Here is a 19,784-nt window from a genome sequence, read left to right on the forward strand (position 1 = left end):
TTAATGTTCATTAAAGTTGGGATCAAACACTGATAGTAATAGGACAAAGAGATGCTAGATGGAATGTAAGTGTCAAGTCTTATCCTCACACTGAACTTGATATTCTTCTGATCATTAATTATAGAAGACACTTTCTACCCAAACCGTCAAAAAGTTAACCATTTGTTGACCATTTTAAACTGTTATTTCTAACCATAGTTACATTCCAACTTTGACATCCCTTTAATCAGCAGCTCTCTATTTGCACTCATGCAGCACAAAAATGGACACTTCACCAATGTAGTCTCAGCTAATGTTTGATACATAGACATTCTCTGTAAAAACCTAAATTCAAATACAAATTGCAATTTGGAATTTAATGTGGATTTCATTGTCTATTATTTGAGTCTCAAAATCACCATAATTTAAGAGTCATATCTTTAGTAATAGGTTCTTAACTTAAACCCTCTACCTACACAAAGCAGTTAAAAATTAAAGGTAAAATATTGTGCTCAAGTAAATACACAATTAATAAATTACTTTTGAATACAATCATATCTGAATGGTTTGATTGAAGTGTATGTTTTTACCTTCAATCAGCTCATGGAAATGCATCTTGTCCAGTGGAACTACTTCAGAAGTTATTTTAATGCTCTCAGGGGAGAATGGAAGAGAATACAGGCTAAGTTTTCTTTTCGATCCACTTGTCAGATATGGGCACTATAGTCAAGACAACAACTGCCCATTCTCAATTGCCCTCAAGAGAATGTTGAAGAGGTTGACAACTGATGATTAACCACACTGCTGAAGAACAGGACTTGCATGATGGGTGCCAGACTGGGTGAGGATAACAGATTTCCTCCCCAAATGACATTTATAAATTTCCATCTATGAGTTACTCAGTTACCATTATGGACAGCAGCTTTTTATTCATTTCTTTTCACTTAATGAACTGAATTTAAATTCCTTTGTTACTATGGCGAGATGTGAAGTGGTGTTTCCACCTAATCAGTCCTGGTCTCTAATTAGTCCAATAACAAAATCCATGATGGGAGAGCTCCTGAACTAACATCCAGTAACTCCAACAACTTTACAGCTTTTGGGAGACACTGGTCCAGTAGCAATGTCACTGAAGCAGTAATCTTACGGTCCAGATTAATGGCCTGGGGGAATGCACGTTCAAATATTACTGTGCTGATAGAATTTAAATTCAATTCGTAAAGCCTGGAATTAAAAGCTGGCCTCAGTAATTACAGCCATGAAACTACAACCGATTGTTGTAAAAATAATCCCATCAGATTCACTAATGTACTTTTGGAAGGGAAATCTATTGTGCTTATCCAGTCTGACCTGTATTTGACTCCACAGCCAGAACAGTGTGGTGGACTCTTATATCCCTCTGAAAAGGCTGAACAAGCCATTTAGACCAATGGCAATCAGGGATGGGTAACAAATACTGACCCTATCAGCAATGTCCATATCTCAATTAAAAAAAACTCTATAGGCATACTACAACCTTGTGATCAGTAGCAGATGCTCATCTGAAGATTAGTTACTTGGGTAAAAGATTCAAGGACAATCATCACTTTCTTATAATCAGATTGCACACACTGTTTAATTTGAATATTCTCAACTTACTGTTCTTATTTCTAAGAGGAAGACAGTAAGAAAAACAGATAATTTCTTTCCCTTTGCCACCCCTCATGCCACATACTCTTTATAAGCAAGAAACAGACGCATTAGATTTGACAGTGCTGCTGACATATTGACAGTTCATACATTTCTCAATGCCTGAAATATTGAAGTTTAGTAAAGCACTGTTGCTGACATTCAGATTCTGGAAATTACAGAAGTAACTATATTCTGTCCACTAAAGTTCTATATTAAGCTGTAAATTATTTATGGATTTTCACGAAAGGTTCTACAACTATCAATCCATTTTGAACATCATACATCAACATTACAGATCAACTGATTAACAATATCAGTATTTGTAACTTTTACTAACACAAAGCAAAAACTGAACAAAATATGAAATGCAAGTAGTCTACTTCACCAAGAAGTAAATGCCCTGGGACAATTTCAAAACTTTTGACAAATTTTGGGATTCAGACAATCTGTGAAACACATGGACTTCAATGAAAAGCCCAGGTCAGTATCTGAAATCCCCTTTATAATTACAACATAATTTCAAACAAAACTTACAAGTTGGCCAATGTTTTCATGATTCTTTCTGCAGTAACAGGAACATCATTAGCACTACATTTGTGGAATGATTAAAGGCACTGATTGCAGAATTCTGAGGAAGATTTTTTTCATAATAAATGCCAGAAACATTGATACTGTGACTCATCTGAGCAAACATTCTGTTTTGGATACCTTACCTCTTGACTTTTCTTATTATACCTATCAGAAGTTGTTAGAAATAACTAAATTTGCAAAACATTTAAAGCTAAATTATCCACTACCCTTACTATCTAAAGTTTGCCACATTATAGAATCTTAAAAGCTCAAAACTTGAAAACAAAAGTGAACTGACAATTATAATGAATCTACTGCTAAACCATACCTTTGGTGATGAGGATATATCGATCACAGCAGCTGGTTTGGCGTACACCTTTACAGTTTCTGTCTTTGGTGTGGATGTATTGTCAGGTGCTGGAGGTGATGGTGCTTTCCTCTTTGTCTTTTTTTCTGTCTCGGCCTGTTGTACTGAAGTTGTCACTAATGAGGTTTGATACTTTGTAGAATGTACAGCCTGCGGCTCGTAAAATGGATTAGATCTAATTAAAACAGAAAAATATTCCTTTGACAACTTTCTTCCATAAAATATATTTTCTTCTCATTCCAGAAATCACGTACAGTGTTTTTGTTGCATCGTATAACCTTTAAACTGCTGAATAAATAAAAAATTCAGGCCACATTCACTGTGACAAGCTTTTCATGGTTCAAAGATCATCTTGTTCGGTACTTCTTACTAAACATTTAAATAAATGTTAAACTCTTATCTTAAGGTCCACATTCAGATATCAAGTGGCTTCCTGTCACTGTTCAGAATATGTCATTTGCATAGGCAGTTTCAGTTAAAAAATATAAAATCTGCTTTAATATTAATTTTAAATAATATTTCTAACCATACCAAAAAAGTGAAAATAAATGTTACTGGTTTTAATACAATCACTTGCATAGCTTTGAACCCAGTTTTAGTTTAGCTCAGAAAATGACAGTCATTAAACAATGTCAAACATGCGCTTATTTGTTCATTTTCTTTCTGCACCTTTACAAAAGTAGTGAGAGAGAAAAAATTAGGCAATTAAAAATAAGCATTAATTTATAGTTTTATCATCAGCCAGATATCAAAACAACAACCAATTTAACCTAACATTAAACTTCTTAGATTGATATAAAGCTCTTTGTGGAAACAAATTTCATCATGGACAAGGTGAATTTTTCTTTAAGGCAACTTTCCATTCACTATCAATAGGAAAGCAAGATGATCCTGTAGATATATAAAACACAATTGGTCAATTAGCCTGCTCTTGTGTCTTATACTTGATCGACCTCTATTTTGCTGTGGTAAACCATTTGACAAGGAAACAAACAACTAAGCACTTTCAGTGCACATCACATGTCAGTCTTGAAGCTTGCCTTCCAGATCCATCTGTCATTCATGAACTTCCAATAAGACGAAGATACTCGAATGAAAGATGAGGATGACAGGACCAAATTTAACCTGCTGACAGAAGGGGTCTCTGAGGAATATTCCAGTCATCGCTAGTTTAAAACTTTAGAAGTAAAAGGGTAAAGGTATTAAAAGTATTACTGACTCAAAACGACTGTTGAGTTTTGGAAACACAATTTGAATTTAGAATTGCAACACTATTAGTTTCTAATTATTTTCATTGGTTAACACCAAATATAAAGCAAATGGTTAGAAAGTAAGGCATTAAAATAAATGCCATAAGCAACAAACCATGTAACTTGTGATCTTGCATGCATCAGTCAGAGTTTGTGCTGATGCAAATAGATTGTGGAGTTTCAGAGAACATCAACACTTGGCAGTATTTTTAGGCCACATACCACTGACTCAAACTAACACTATAAAAGGTTCAAATGACTGTCCTCCAGGCAGGGGAGTTTGGAGAGAATCTAATTCAATCTTCCTAAGCACTTAAAAAACATCCAAATTCTTATCTCAGACCTACTACTTACAACCCACAGGTTTGCATGATCCATTCCAAGCCTCTGAATTTCTGCTTCCTTTCTCCTAACATCTTCAATATTAATGATATCTTACATATAAGCTAAGGTCCCACAACTACATTCCTCAGTGGTAAAAAAAAAGACAGTGAAGTTACAAAAAATAAACCAGTTATAAATTAAAAACAAATGAATTGGAACGTAGAAGATGAGAAAAGACAAATGTTTTCATTAATGCTAACATAATCCTGCAAAGGTTCCTCCTTATAAAATTAAGCTGCCATTGTTAAAATGATCTTCACTAATTTCACCCTTGAATGTCGGCAAATTCTTAGGAAACTACATTCTCCCACTAAGCAGGCATAGCTCTATTAACAATGACTATATTTTTAAAAAATTCATTCATGAGATGCAGTCATAGCTGGCCAGGTCAGCATTTATTGCCCACCTCTGTTTCCAGAGTCACTTGTAGGCATGAATGGAAATTTCCTTCCCTAACGGACATTTGTAAATGAGATGGTCTTTTTTTTCAATAACTGACAACGATTTCATGTTCATTATTTGACTCAACTTCAAATTTTTATTGAATTAAAATGTCAAGTCATACAGCATGGAAGCAGACTCTTTGTTCCAACTAGTTCACACCAACCATGTTCTCAAACTAACCTAGTCCCACTCGCCTGCATTTGGCCCATATCCCTCCAAACCTTCCCTACTCATGTACTTATGCAAAATGTCTTTTAAATGTTGCAAACTGTACCTGCCTCCACCACTTCTGTTGCAGTTCATTCTACACTCGAACCAAACTTGTGTTATTTTAAAAAGAAAGTTGCCCCTCATGTCCTTTTTAAAACTTTTGCCTCTCACCTTTAAAAATATGCCCCCTTATTTTGAACTCTCCCACCCTAGAGAAAAGATCTGCTATTCCCCTTAGCAATGTCCCTCATGACGTTATAAACCCCTATAAGGTCACCCCTCAGCCTTTGAAGCTCCAGTGGAAAAGGTCCCAGTTTATCCAGCCTCTCCTTACAACTTAAACCCTCCATTCCCAGCAACATCCTGGCAAATCTTTTCTGATCCCTCTTCAACTTAATAATACCCTTCCTATGGCAGGGTGACACACAACTCCATGAGAGGCCTCCAAATGTCCTATACAATCTCAACATGACATCCCAACTCCGAGACTCAAAGGGTTGAACAATGAAGGAAAGTGTGCCAAATGCCTTAACCACCCTGTTTACCTGTGTCGTAAATCTCAAAGAATTATGTACCTGAACCCCTAAGGTTCTCTGTTATATAATACTACCCAGGGCCCTACCATTAATTGTACAAGTCCTGCCCTTATTTATTTTACAAAATGCAATACCTCGCACTTAACCAAATTAAACTCCATCTGCCACTCTTCAGCGTATTGACCTGATTGATCAAGATGTCTTTGTAATCTTAGATAGCCTTCTTCACTGTTCACTATGCTACCAATTTGATTCAAACCCAGGTCCTCAGAACATTACCTGGGTCTCTGAATTAATAATCTAGCAATAATCTCACTTGGCCATTACTTCCACTGCAACTTGTAATTCCTACATTTCACATGTCAGAATTCAACTGAAGAAATGATCTGTCCAAAAGCTGCAAAATGCTGCTCAGTAAGAGAGGAGAATTTTTAAAGATTTTAAAAGACTAAGATCTAAATTTGGTACACAATTGTTCCAAGCCTGACAACCTAAACCCACCATATTCTCAGTGCTATTCTCAGAAGCTGTTCAATACATTTCTGGAAGAATTTAATTAATTATATTGCCATAGTAAATGCAATACTTCACAAAATGGAAAAGATGTTCCCAAGGACCAAACCAAGTTAGCCACTCACCTGGTCCCACCTGAGCTGAAGAAAAATCTGACCAGTTCGAACATGGGGTGAAATGTAAATAAATAAATAGATATCTTTTATGGTCTAAGCTGCAGTATTTATTCATGCAACCGTCTCCTTTGATGCATTTTATAGAAGAAACGTACTGGAAACTTAATTGACTAAACTAAAGTGCATGAAATTGGATGCTCTGACTATATGATTTTTAATACCTATTAAACTCAGCTTACATAGGTGAACAAACAGGTAATGATCTCTTTCAGCATCATTGAAGGTTTAAGTGTATCCATCGGATAGCACCCGTAAGTTTTTAAGATATGAGCCTGTATGCTATTAGGTATACAAACAAATTCAAATCAGATATTGGAATATTTTAATAACATACTCATCTAATTCCTCCTCCTCTGTTTTTGTTGTATCAGCATAGAGGTACTTGCTCATGTCCACAGGTTTGACATTCTGCCTCTTCATTGGTTTAGGTGGTTCTATTGCTTCTATCCTATTTTCAATAATCCTGTCAGGTTGAGGATCATATACATCAAAGGGATTGAGAGAATTCTCATACTGTTCATTAAAAGGATTGTTAGGATCATTATCGTAGAAAGATTCTTCTGGTCTTGCGGCTGACATTGTTCCAATATTTCTCTCTGCAAACAAAGTTACGAGAGATTTACATTTGAAGTAAAACAGTTAAATGTAAAAAAAAATGACAGCACAGAAAATTCCTGCAAAACCTAAAATGATTATACAACTGAAGCAAAAACACAATTCTTACTTCCATACATTTCTCTTTCTACAAAAAAAGTTGACATGAAGAAAAGCAGGCTTTCCAGGCAAGTGTTTAACATTGGAACGCAATGCTTGAGAGCATGGTGAAGGTAGAATCATAAAGTCATATGACATAGCAGCAAATAGGCTATGAAGCCCATCAAGTCTGCTCTGTCATTCAATGAGATCATGACTGATCTGATAATCCTCAATTCCATTTTCCTCCCTTTCCTCATAATCCTCGACTCTCTTACTGATTAAAAATCTATCTCAGCCTTGAATATACTTAATAATCCAGCCTCGACAGTCCTCTGCAGGAAAGAATTCTACAGATTTACATTACTCTGAGAGAAGAGTGAATTGGATAACTATCTAGGCAGAAGATTTATAGAGCTTCAGGTAAAAGGTGATTAGCTGAGGTGCACTTGCATAAATTCACAGTGGCACAACAGCATGAATGGCCTTCCTTGTGTGCTCCATCGTCCTATGATGTTACCTTCAAAATGATAGCATTCTGGGAACACCTGTGACATTGAGTAGGAAGCTACAATGAAGAGTGACTGAGGGGGAAATGCACATGCCCAGTGAAAAACCTCATAGCAACATCCTCACAGACAGTAGGGGTATACACAATACATCAGCAGTTAATTTGTGTGGCTTAGTTCACAAACACTTCATGCAAGTGGCTATTATATCTATGAATCTTTCACAGCAATGCCTACAAACAAAAATATATTTCTGAAATGAATACCAGAACAAGCAGTGTTTTTTTCACACAATGCAGGAAAAATCCTTTCACTGGAAATCTAGAATGCAGGACATAATCTCCTGATAAGTACAGACAATGAGCAGAAATGTCTCCACTCAACAGCTTGTGAATCTGTGAAATTCTGCAACCTAGAGGGTCATAGATGCTCCATCACTGAATATACTCAAGACTGAGATACAGACAGTTTTGATCTCTCAAGGAATCAAGGGATTTGTGAATGGGTGGGAAAGTGGGGTGGAGAGAGAACGTTAGTCATGACCATATCAAACAGCAGAGCAGGATGGAGGGCTCCTCCTGCTTCATTTATTTATAAATGTTTTACTCACATTTCACAGTTACATAAACAAAACAAATTTCTATGTGACATACTGTAGCTGAATGAACCAACAGCATCTTGTACATTGACAGTTACGTTCCTTTCCCCTTCATGTTTAGCTCAGATAAAGTTAAACTTTGCCCACAGTGAGGTAAACATATACATTTACATAACAATAAAAGTCAAATCCACAAAGTAGAATTGAAAAATGTTACAGGAAGTAATTATAGCACTTGCAGGATGTACATGCTATACTGTCAGTCCCTGCGTTGCAAATGGGTGCATCTCCCTAGTAATGGAAGATAAGGAAATAGCAGGAGAACTTAACAAGGACTTTGCGTCAGTCTTCACAGTGGAAGACATGAGTAATATCCCAACAATTAAAGGGAGTCACGGGGCTGAGTTGAGTATGGTTGCCATTTCAAAAGAGAAAGTGCTAGAAAAGCTAAAAGGTCTTAAAATTGATAAATCTCCTGGCCCCGATGGGATACATCCTAGAGTTCTGAGAGAGGTGGCTGAGGAAATAGCGGAGGCATTGGTTGAGATCTTTCAAGAGTCACTGGAGTCAGGGAAAGTCCCGGATGATTGGAAGATCACTGTTGTAACCCCCTTGTTCAAGAAAGGATCAAGACAAAAGATGGAAAATTATAGGCAATTAGCCTAACCTCGGTTGTTGGTAAAATTCTAAAATCCATAATTAAGGATGAGGTTTCTCAATTCTTGGAAGAGCAGAGTCGGATTAGAACAAGTCAACATGGAATTTAGTAAGGGGAGGTCGTGTCTGACAAACCTGTTGGAATTCTTTGAAGATGTGACAAGTAGGTTAGACCAGGGAAATCCAGTGGATGTGGTCTATCTAGACTTCCAAAAGGCCTTTGATAAGGTGCCACACGGGAGGCTGCTGAGCAAGGTGAGGGCCATGGTGTTCGAGGTGAGCTACTGGTATGGATTGAGGATTGGCTGTCTGACAGAAGGCAGAGAGTTGGGATAAAAGGTTCTTTTTCGGAATGGCAGCTGGTGACAAGAGGTGTTGGGGCAGCAGCTGTTCACATTATATATTAATGATCTGGATGAAGGGACTGGGGGCATTCTAGCGAAGTTTGCCGATGATACGAAGTTAGGTGGACGGGCAGGTAATACTGAGGAAGTGGGGAGGCTGCAGAAGGATCTAGACAGTTTGGGAGAGTGGTCCAGGAAATGGCTGATGGAATTCAATGTGAGCAAATGCGAGGTCTTGCAGTTTGGAAAAAAGAATAAAAGCATGGACTACTTTCTAAACGGTGAGAAAATTCGTAAAGCCAAAGTACAAAGAGATCTGGGAGTGCTAGCTGAGGATTCTCTAAAGGTAAACATGCAGGTTGAGTCTGTGATTAAGAAAGCAAATGCAATGTTGTCATTTATCTCAAGAAGGTTGGAATATAAAAGCACCGTTGTGCTACTGAGACTTTAAAAAGCTCTGGTTAGGCCCCATTTGGAGTACTGTGTCCAATTTTAGTCCCCACACCTCAGGAAGGACATACTAGCACTGGAGCGTGTCCAGCGGAGATTCACATGGATGATCCCTGGAATGGTTGGTCTAACATTCGAGGAATGGCTGAGGATCCTGGGATTGTATTCATTGGAGTTTAGAAGATTAAGGGGAGATTTAATAGAAACATACAAGATAATACATGGCTTGGAAAGGGTGGACGCTAGGAAATTGTTTCCGTTAGGCAAGGAGACTAGGACCCGTGGACACAGCCTTAGAATTAGAGGGGGCCAATTCAGAACAGAAATGTGAAGACATTTCTTCAGCCCACCACTCTGCGGAATTCATTGCAGCAGAGTGCAGTGGAGGCTGGGACGCTAAATGTCTTCAAGGCAGAGATTGATAAATTCTTGATGTCACAAGGAATTAAGGGCTACGGGGAGAATGCGGGTAAGTGGAGTTGAAATGCCCATCAGCCATGATTGAATGGCGGAGTGGACTCGATGGGCCAAATGGCCTTATTTCCATTCCTATGTCTTATGGTCTTATTCAGGAGTCTATTTACAAGGTGATTTGTATGCAATTCAGAACAGCAGTTCATAAGTACAGGAAATATTCATATGGCAGGTCTTAAAATTACACCCTGGATGGATCGCACTCATAAATAAGAGCACTCGTAAATCAGACATTCATGAATCAGGGAACCCCCCCATACATAGGATTTTTAGTCTATAGAAATAGATCTGCGACAGTGTCACTCACCGAGTCAATGTTGTTCATATTTTATAACCTACAAGACTGCAGAAATGATCCAATTGCAGGAAAATACTGCATTCATCCAATGGTTACCAGCCCAATTGTGTTTTTTAATTTATGCATTTAAGGAATGTGGGCATCTACATTAATTGCCCCCCCCCACCCCCCCCTCCCCCCACCGCCTCTTCACCCTGCTTGAACCATTGCAGTCCACACAGTTTTAATTCCTTTGAAATTTCATAGCAGTTTGATACAACTGAGTAGTTCATTAGTCATCTCAAAGGGCATTTGCAGGTGAACCACTTGGCTGTGGATCTGGAGTCACATATCAGCCAGACAGGTACAAAAACTGAAATTGCTGGGAAAACTCAGCAGGTCAGGCAGCACTTTAGAGAGAAAGCAAAGTTAACATTTTGGGTCCAGTGACCCTTCTTCAGAACAGGTATGAGTGATAGCTTTCCTTCACTGGGCCTGTGACATTACAGCTACATCACCACCTCTCCAAGTCAGGCTTTTTTCATAGGGTAATCTCTTCTTCTCAGGGATGAGTCACATGAAGTCCTCTCCTCGGAACTGTTTCTAATGTAATTGCATCCATTTTCAAATGAAGAGGGTGGAACTGCACACAGTAGTCCAGGTGTGTTTTTAACCAATGCCCTGTATAACTGTAGTTAAACTTCTCTTCTTTTATTTTCCATCCCCTTTGCAATAAGCAATATTTCATTCGCGTTCCTTGTCACCTGTGCTCCTGCATGCTAACATTTTGCGATGGCATGAACTGGGATTGCCTGTGCCTGAGTTCTGCAGTCTATCTCCATTTAAATAGTATTCTGAATTTTACAGACTTATTGCTTTTAGGTTTACAGACTGTCTCCCTCCCTTTGAAAAGGGATCTAGACAGTTAAGTGAGTAGGCAAAAATGAAATACTATGTGAGAAAAAGTGAACTTGTCTACTTTGACAGGAAAAACTGATTAGAAAAAGATGAAATTGAAATAGCGTCCACCAGAGACACTCAGCAGGTCTGGCAGCACCTGAGGGAAGCAAAGCTGAGATAATGGATCAAGTCCAATAATATTCTGTTGGACTTCAAAACTGAAGAAGTCACACTGGACTCAAAACATTATCTCAATTATCTCTCCACAGATGGTGGATTTCTCCAGCATTTTCTGTGTTTGGTTCAGAATTCCAGCATCTGCAGTATTTTGCTTTCACCTGCATAAAAGCAAGAATGACGGTATTTGAAGAAATAGCTACTCCCAAAATGCGAATTCCTAGGTGCTGCCTGACCAAGTCAGTGTTTCCTGTGTTTTTAGTTTCTGTTTCAGAATCCTGCTCTGAATGAGGAAATGCTTACAAGAGTTCCACCTAGTGGGAACAGGCCTGATATTACAGCATTGAAAAACATATCTACGAACAACCTCGGTAATCCGAACGTCAATTATCAGAATTTCAGGTCATCCGAACAAGATCTCAAGGTCCCGTAAAAACATTATCCAAACAATCAATTATCCAAATAAAATACTCCCTACCCATCTCATTCAGATAATCATGGTTATTCTGTATTTGGATTTACATAGCACCTTTGATGTACAAAAGACCCCACCTGAGGTGCTTCACAGGCAAGGACATCAGCTAAAATTTGGCACCAAACCAAAGTAGGATAAGTTAGGGGCAGGTGACAAAAAGGAGTGATCCACAGTGAAGAGACAGGGTTGCAAATTGGAAAGAATTCAAGAACTCCAGGTCTAGGCAACTAGATGGTATGGTTGTCAATGGGATGGGTGGTGGAGAGGGTGCCCACCTTGGGAGTGGAAAACACCTAAGGCCAGACTTGGAGCACACACAAAGTTCTTAGAAGGATTTAGGAACTTACAGGCAGAAGTCGCAGACCCAGGGCAGAGGATGGTGGTGTAGAATTCAAAGAAAAGATACAGAATTTTAAATACAAGGTGCAACAAAACTGGAAGCTTATATAAATTAATCCATTCAGAATTGGTGAATCCCTGGGCAAATTAGAATGCTGGCTACAAAATTTAGAGTTGAGGGGCTCAAATCTACAGAGAATGGAAAATGGGAGGCTGATCAGAGAGCCACTGGAATTGCCAAATCAACAGAAAGATAGACAAGGCCCACAAGACATTTCATCATGCAACATGCCTAAAATAAAACACAAGCAGCAATCAAACATTCAGGTTTGGTACACTTTGACAAAATTCAGGTGATGGGGAAATCTAGAATGTAGTTTCCAGCCTGCACTATTTGTTCAACAGAGGCGGAGGAGAATTTCAGCAGGACCCTGGTTACAGGTACAAGGAACCAAGGAACATCTTTGTAGCTGGCCTACAGGGGGTCTTTTAATTTTGCTCTTGAATACTTCTGTGCATTGTCAAGGCTGGAATTAGATGATTGCTTTCTGTAGGTGATTTTTCATCCCTCCTTGTACTTTCCCTCAAGCTAAGTGTGCAACAGGCAGCATGGTTTTATGAAGGGCGAATCATATTTGACTGATTTGTTAGAGTTCTTTGAATATGTAACAAGCAAGGTAGACAATGGGGATGCTATATATGTAATTTATCTAAACTTCTAGAAGGTGTTTGAGAAGATTCATGAGGTTGGATCATTTGGAATTAGGGGTAATTTATTAGCCTGGATAGGTCACTGGCTGATGGACAGAAGACAAAGAGTTGGGATAATTTTTTTTCTCTGGATGGCAAGACGTAACTAGTGGGATGCCACAGGGTTCGACCCTTGGACCCCAGCTGTTTACAATTTACGTTAACGACTTAGATACGTACAGAAGGCTCAATGGCCAAATTTGCAGATGACACAAAAATAATCATGACAGTAAATTGCAATGAGGAAATAAGAACCTTACAAATAGATACATAGATTAGGAGAGTGGGCCAAAAAGTGACAGACACAGTTTAATGTGGATAAGTGTGAGGTCATGCATTTGGGTTGAAAAATGGGAAGGCAGCCTATTACCTTAATGGGGAGAGACTTCCGAGTGCCCCGGTGCGGAGAGATCTCGATGTACTAGTCACAGAAAATGAGCATGCAGGTACAGCAGGTAGTAAAGAAAGTGAAGGGAATGTTGGCTGTTATAGATAAAAGGCTAGAACATAAAGGGAAGGAAGTATTGTTGCAACTATATCAAACATTGGTGAGACCGCACCTGGAATATTATGCACAGTTTTGGTCCCTTATTTGAGGAAAGATATAGTGGCATTGGACGCAGTTCAGAGAAGGTTCACTAGATTGATCCCAGAGGTGAGGGGTTTGTCATATGAAGAGAGATTGAACAGTTTAGGCCTATACTCTCTGGAATTTAGAAGAACAAGGGGAGATCAAATCGAGGTATGCAGTATGATAGTAGGTGTGGATAAAATAGATGTGGAGCGTATTCTTCCTCTTGAGGGGCATTCTAGGACAAGAAGTCATAGTCTTAGGATCAGGGGTAGCAAATTTAAAACAGAGTTGAAGAGAAATTACTTCTCCAAAGGGTTGTGAATCTGTGGAATTCACTGCCCCTAAGTGTGGTGGATGCTGGGACTGTGAGTAAATGTAAGGAAGAATTAGTCAGAATTTTTTTTATTTTAATAGATATTTTTATTGAAAATTTAACGTGTTTTTACAAGCTTACAAATAAAAAAAACCACAAGTACAAACACTAATATACAATTAAATCTTAAATAAATAATAGCCAAAATCTGTCAAACAAAAAGAGATACAGAGAGAAAAAAAAAGAAAAAGACAAAACTCAACTACTAATCTAACCTATAACTAACCAGAGTGTATGATCAAATATCTTACATTACTCAAGAGAAAAAAAAGGATAACATAGTAATTAAATAGTGAAGTACATGCTCAGAATGAATTAACATCATTAAAACCCATATTCATGAGGGATACCTCCCCCAAGGGCCCCTGGACTAGCCGTTACCTCAACTAGATGAAAGCTCTTGACAAAATGGCCAAAATATCTGTATCTATATAATTCAAGAAGGGCTGCCATATTTTATAGAATAATTCAGTCTTTTGGTGCACCATATTTGTAAGGAAGGCAAAGGGAATACTTTGATTAATCTGGGCCAATTCGAAAGTCCTGGAGGGCCCTCAGCTTTCCAGTTTACTACGATATTTTTCCTTGCACAAAAGGAGAGAATGGAAAATAATTTCCTCCCGTGCACATCCAGAGAAGGTTAGCTCGAGTTAAACAGATTTTTAATTGTTAATGGGTTGAAGGAATATGGAGAGAAGGCAGGAAAAGGGGGTTGAGGAGCATATCAGCCATGATCGAATGGCGGAACAAACTCTGTGGGTCAAATGACCTAATTCTGCTCCTGTAACTTATGAACTTATAAAATTAGTTTGCATTACTGCACTGCTAAAGTCTGATGAATCCAGTTTGTATTCATTAATTCATTCAACAACAGGTTCATAACTTTCAATGTTTTCTCTAAAAGTGCAATTGAGAGTGGTAGAACAATCAGGGAAGGACTCTCTAGTTATAAACATACATGGAGAAAGTGAGGACTGCAAATGCTGGAGATTAGAGTCGCGAGTGTGGTGCTGGAAAAGCTCAGCGGGTCAGACAGCATCTGAGGAGCAGGAGAATCGATGTTTCGGGCATTAGCCCTTCACCAGGCTTTCCTGATGAAGGTCTAATGCTCGAAACATCGATTTTTCTGCTCCTCGAATGCTGCCTGACCGATTGCTTTTCCAGCACCACACTCTTGACCATATATACATACATACATGACAAGTGTTCCCCTGCATTCCACTTCCATATCTGCTATATGCAGGTATGAATCAACAGCTTCTATTCATTCCAAAGAATACAGAGAACTTATAGCCAATGAAGGCGTCATTACTATGGTATCAAGCAGCACCTGTTCAGCGACACTGAGTTTGGGTTCCACCAGAGGCCACTCAGCTCCTGATCTCATTACAGCCTTTGTTCAAATATGGTCAAAAGAGCTAAATGACAGAGGTGAGGTGAAACTGACAGCCCTTGATATCAAGGCTGCATTCGACAGTGTGTAGCATGAGGGAGCCCTAGCAAAACTGGAATCAATGAGTATCGGGGGAAACTCTCCGATGGTCAGAGTTATACCTGACAGGTACCTATACAAACATGGCCATGGTTGATGAGGTCAGTCATTTAAGCTCTAGGGCATTTGTGCAGGTGTTCCTTAGGGACAAAGGGGAAAAAAGATGGACAGAGACTGCTGCACAGTCTGATCCCACAGATGTCACTGCCTCCCTCTCACTCTCCAGTTCCCACCTCTACATCTGTGTTCCCAGCTCTCTCTCTCTCTCTCTCTCTCTCTCTCTCTGTCTCACATCTTTTCTTCAATCCCCATCCTTCCCATCTCCACCTTGTTCACACTTCCCTGTAGATTCCCTTCCTACAACTCTCTGGATCCTCTCTCTTTCCCAGAACTGTTGAATTGTTCAATCTCCAACCTCCCTGCCCACCTCTCCCCACACCCCTCTCTCTGTCAGCTCTGTGGGATCTTGCTGTTCCTGCCTGAAGATCAATCTGTCTTCAGCTGTTTTATAATGACCTTCTTTCCATCCTAAGGGCAGAAGTGGGGATGTTTGCAGACAATTGCACCAACATTCAGCACCATTCGCGACTTCTCAGATACTGAAGTAGTCCATGTTCAAATGCAACAAGCTCTGGACAATATCCAGGCTTGTGCTGACAAGCGTCAAATATATGTCACACAAATGCCAGGCTATGACCATCACCAATAACAGACACTCTAACCACCGCCCATGCCATTCAATGGTATTACCAACATTGAATACCCCAGTAGCAATATCTTGGGAGTTATCATTGACCACAAATTCAACTAGACTCACCACATAAACAACAGCAGCTACAGGAACAGGGGTCAGTGGCTAGCATTACTGTGGCAAGTACCTCACCTCCTGACTCCCCAAAACCTGTTCATGATCAACAAAGCACAAGTCCGAAGTGTAATGGAATACTCCCCACTTGCCTGGATGGGTGCAGGCAACACTCAAGAAGCTTGACAGCATCCAGGACAAAGAAGCCCGCTTGATTGGCACAGCATCCACAAACATCTACTCCATCACTTCACTAGCAGCAGCGTGTACTATCTACAAGATGCACTAAAGATCCTCAGACATCACCTTCCAATCCATGATCACTTGCATCTAGAAGGACAAGAGCAGCAGATGCATGGGAACACCACCTAAGCCACTCACCATCCTGACTTGGAAATATATCACCACTTTTTTCAGTGTTGCTGGGTCAAAATCCTGGAATTCCTTTCCTAATGGCATTCTGGAATGTGCTGTCAGGGTATTGGTGGAAGCAGATATGATAATGGTGTTTAAGGTGCTTTTAGATAAGCACATGAATAAGTAAGAAATGGAGGAATATGGATCGTGGGCAAGCAGAAGGGAATAGTTTAATTTGGCGTCATAGGACATAGAACATTACAGCGCAGTACAGGCTCTTCAGCCCTCGATGTTGCACTGACCTCTGGAACCAATCTGAAGCCTATCTATCCTATCCTATTCTGTTATCACCCATATGTTTATCCAATGACTATTTCAATATCCTTAAAGTTGGCGAGTCTACTACTATGGCAGGCAGTGTGTTCCACGCTTCTACTACTGAATAAAGAAACTACCTCTAACATCTGAACTATGTCTGTCACTCCTCAATTTAAAGCTATGTCCCCTCGTGCTAGCCAGCATCATCTGAGGCACACCATCATGTGCCGAAGGGCCTATTCCTGTGCTGTACTATTTCATGTTCTAAATTGCAGAGCAAACAATTCCTAATTTATGACTGTGACTTAAACCAAACCACTTTTAAAGCCCAAATACATCTGCTCAGCCATGATCAAAGCAAATAAAAGAAAGATAGTTTGACACATCATGGGTGGGAAAGAGAGAGTAAGAGAACAAAATTCTGAAGATCAAAATTTCGTATCACAATGGTAGGTTAAATTATGGAACACAGAACACTACAGCGCAGAACAGGCCTTTCGGCCCTCGATGTTGCACCGACCTGTGAACTATTCTTAGCTCGACCCCCTATACTATCCCAAAATCATCCATGTTATCTAAGGATTGATTAAATCTCCCTAATGTGGCTGAGTTGACTACATGAGCAGGTAGGGCATTCCACACCCTTACCACTCTGTGTAAAGAACCTGCCTCTGACATCTGTCTTAAATCTATCATCCCTCAATTTGTAATGCCCCCTCATACAAGCTGACATCATTATCCTAAGAAAAAGGCTTTCACTGTCTACCCTATCTAATCCTCTGATCATCTTGTATGTCTCTATCAAATCGCCCCTTAGCCTTCTTCTTTTCAATGAGAACAGGCCCAAGTCTCTCAGCCTTTCCTCATAAGACCTTCACTCCAGACCAGGCAACATCCTGGTAAATCTCCTCTGCACCTTTTCCAATGCTTCCACATCCTTCCTGTAATGGGGAGACCAAAACTGTACACAATATTCCAAGTGCGGTTGCACTAGTATTTTGTATAGCTGCAGCATGATATTGTGGGTCCGGAATTCAATCCCTCTACCTATGAAACCTAACACACCGTATGCCTTCTTAACAACAATATCAACCTGGGTGACAACTTTCAGGGATCTATGCACATGGACTCCAAGAATCTTTCCATTGACCCAGTACTCTGCCTTCCTGTTATTCTTCCCAAAGTGCATCACCTCACATTTAGCTGCACGGAAAGCCATTTGCCACATCTCAGCCCAATTCTGCAGTCTATCCAAGTCCCCCTGCAACCTGTAACATTCTTCCACACTGACCACTACTCCACCGACTTTAGTGTCGTCTGCAAATTTACTAATCTATCCACCTATTCCTGCGTTTAAGTCATTTATAAAAATGACGAAAGCAGTGGTCCCAAAACAGATCCTTGTGGCACACCACTAGTAACTGGACTCCAGACTGAATATTTTCCATCAACCATCACTTGTTGCCTTCTTTCAGAAAGCGAGTTTCTCATCCAAACTACTAAATCACTCTCAATCCCATGCCTCCGCATTTTCTCCAATAGCCTACCATGTGGAACCTTATCAAAGGCTTTACTGAAGTCCATGTATAAAACGACAACTGCCCTACCTTCATCTACATGCTTGGTCACCTTCTCAAAAAACTCAGTGAGGTTTGTGAGACATGACCTGCCCTTGACGAAACCATGCTGACTATCTGAAATCAAATTGTTGCTTGCTAGATGATCATAAATCTTATCTCTTACAATCCTTTCCAAAACCTTGCCAACAACAGAAGTAAGGCTCACTTACGTCTATAATTACCTGGGTCATCTCTGCTGCCCTTCTTGAACAAGGGCGCAACATTTGCAATCCTCCAGTCCTCAGGTACTAAACCTGTAGACAATGACGACTCATATATCAAAGCCAAAGGCTCTGTTAGCTCCTCCCCAGCTTCCCAGAGAATCCTCGGATAAATCCCAACCGGCAGGGGACTTGTCTACTTTCACTCCTTCGAGAATTGATTACACCTGTGCGTAACTAACCTCGATCCTTTCTGGTCTAATATTTCGTACCTCATTCTTCTCCTCTACAATATTCTCCTTTTCCTGAGTAAACACCAATGAGAAATGATCATTTTGCATCCCTCCAATCTCTAGAGTGTCCACACTCAACTTCCCACTTCTGTTTTTGACTGGCCCAATTCCTACCCCAATCATCCTTTTATTCCTCACATACCTATAGAAAGCTTTAGGGTTCTCCTTCATTCTATTTGCTAAAGACTGCTCCGTGTCCTCTCTTTGCTCTTCTTAACTCTCTCCTCAAATCCTTCCTAGCTGATCTGTAACTCTCCATCACCTCATCTGTACCACCTTGCTTCATCAACACATAAGCCTCCTTCTTCTTGTTAACAAGAGATGTAATTTCTGTAGTAAACCACGGTTCCCTTACCTTATCACTTCCTCCCTGCCTGACAGGGATATACGCATCAAGACCACACAATATCTGTTCCTTAAACCAGCTCCACATTTTGATTGTCTGCACACCCTGCATTTTGCTACCCCATTCTATGCATCCTAATTCTTGCCTCATCACATTATAATTGCCGTTGCGCCATTGATAACTCTTGACCTGTGGCATGTACCTATCTCTTGCCATCGCTAAACTAAACGTAACTGAATTATGGCCTGGTTCATTACCAAGCACCAGATCCAGTGTGGCCTCCCCTCATGTCGGCCCTTCGACATACTGTGTCAGGAAACCCTCCTGTACACATTGGACAAAAACTGATCCATCCGATGCACTGGAGCGAGAACATTTCCAGTCACTGTTGGGGAAATTAAAGTCCCCCATAATGACCACCCTGTTCCTTTCACTCCTACTCAGGATAATTTTGCTAATCCCCTCTTCCAACTCCCTGGAACTCTGCGGAGGCTAATGAAAAACTCCGAGCAGTGTGACCTCTCCTCTCCTGTTTCTAACCTCAGCCCACACTACCTCAGTAGACGAATTCTCATCAAAAATTCTCTCAGCCACTGTTACACTATCTTTGACTAACAAGGCCACGCCTACCCCTCTTTTACCGCCTTGCCTGTTTTTAATGAAAGATCTAAACCCTGGAACCTGCAACATCCATTCCTCACCC

General features: G+C 40.0%; 1 protein-coding gene across 3 annotated transcripts in view; it reads right to left on the reverse strand.

Moving 5' to 3' along the window:
• Positions 1-19,784, reverse strand: part of ehbp1 (EH domain binding protein 1) — a 389,620-nt gene that overhangs the window by 229,983 nt on the left and 139,853 nt on the right. For all 3 annotated transcript variants that reach the window (XM_060831882.1, XM_060831884.1, XM_060831883.1), the window contains 2 exons: positions 6,435-6,696; positions 2,549-2,762 (listed from right to left, as the gene is read on the reverse strand). In XM_060831882.1, the coding sequence (XP_060687865.1) occupies positions 2,549-2,762; positions 6,435-6,696 (476 nt within the window). The remainder of the gene's footprint in view (positions 1-2,548; positions 2,763-6,434; positions 6,697-19,784) is intronic.

This window comes from Hemiscyllium ocellatum, chromosome 10 (genome assembly GCF_020745735.1).
Source record: "Hemiscyllium ocellatum isolate sHemOce1 chromosome 10, sHemOce1.pat.X.cur, whole genome shotgun sequence".
Taxonomy (NCBI): Eukaryota; Metazoa; Chordata; class Chondrichthyes; order Orectolobiformes; family Hemiscylliidae; genus Hemiscyllium; species Hemiscyllium ocellatum.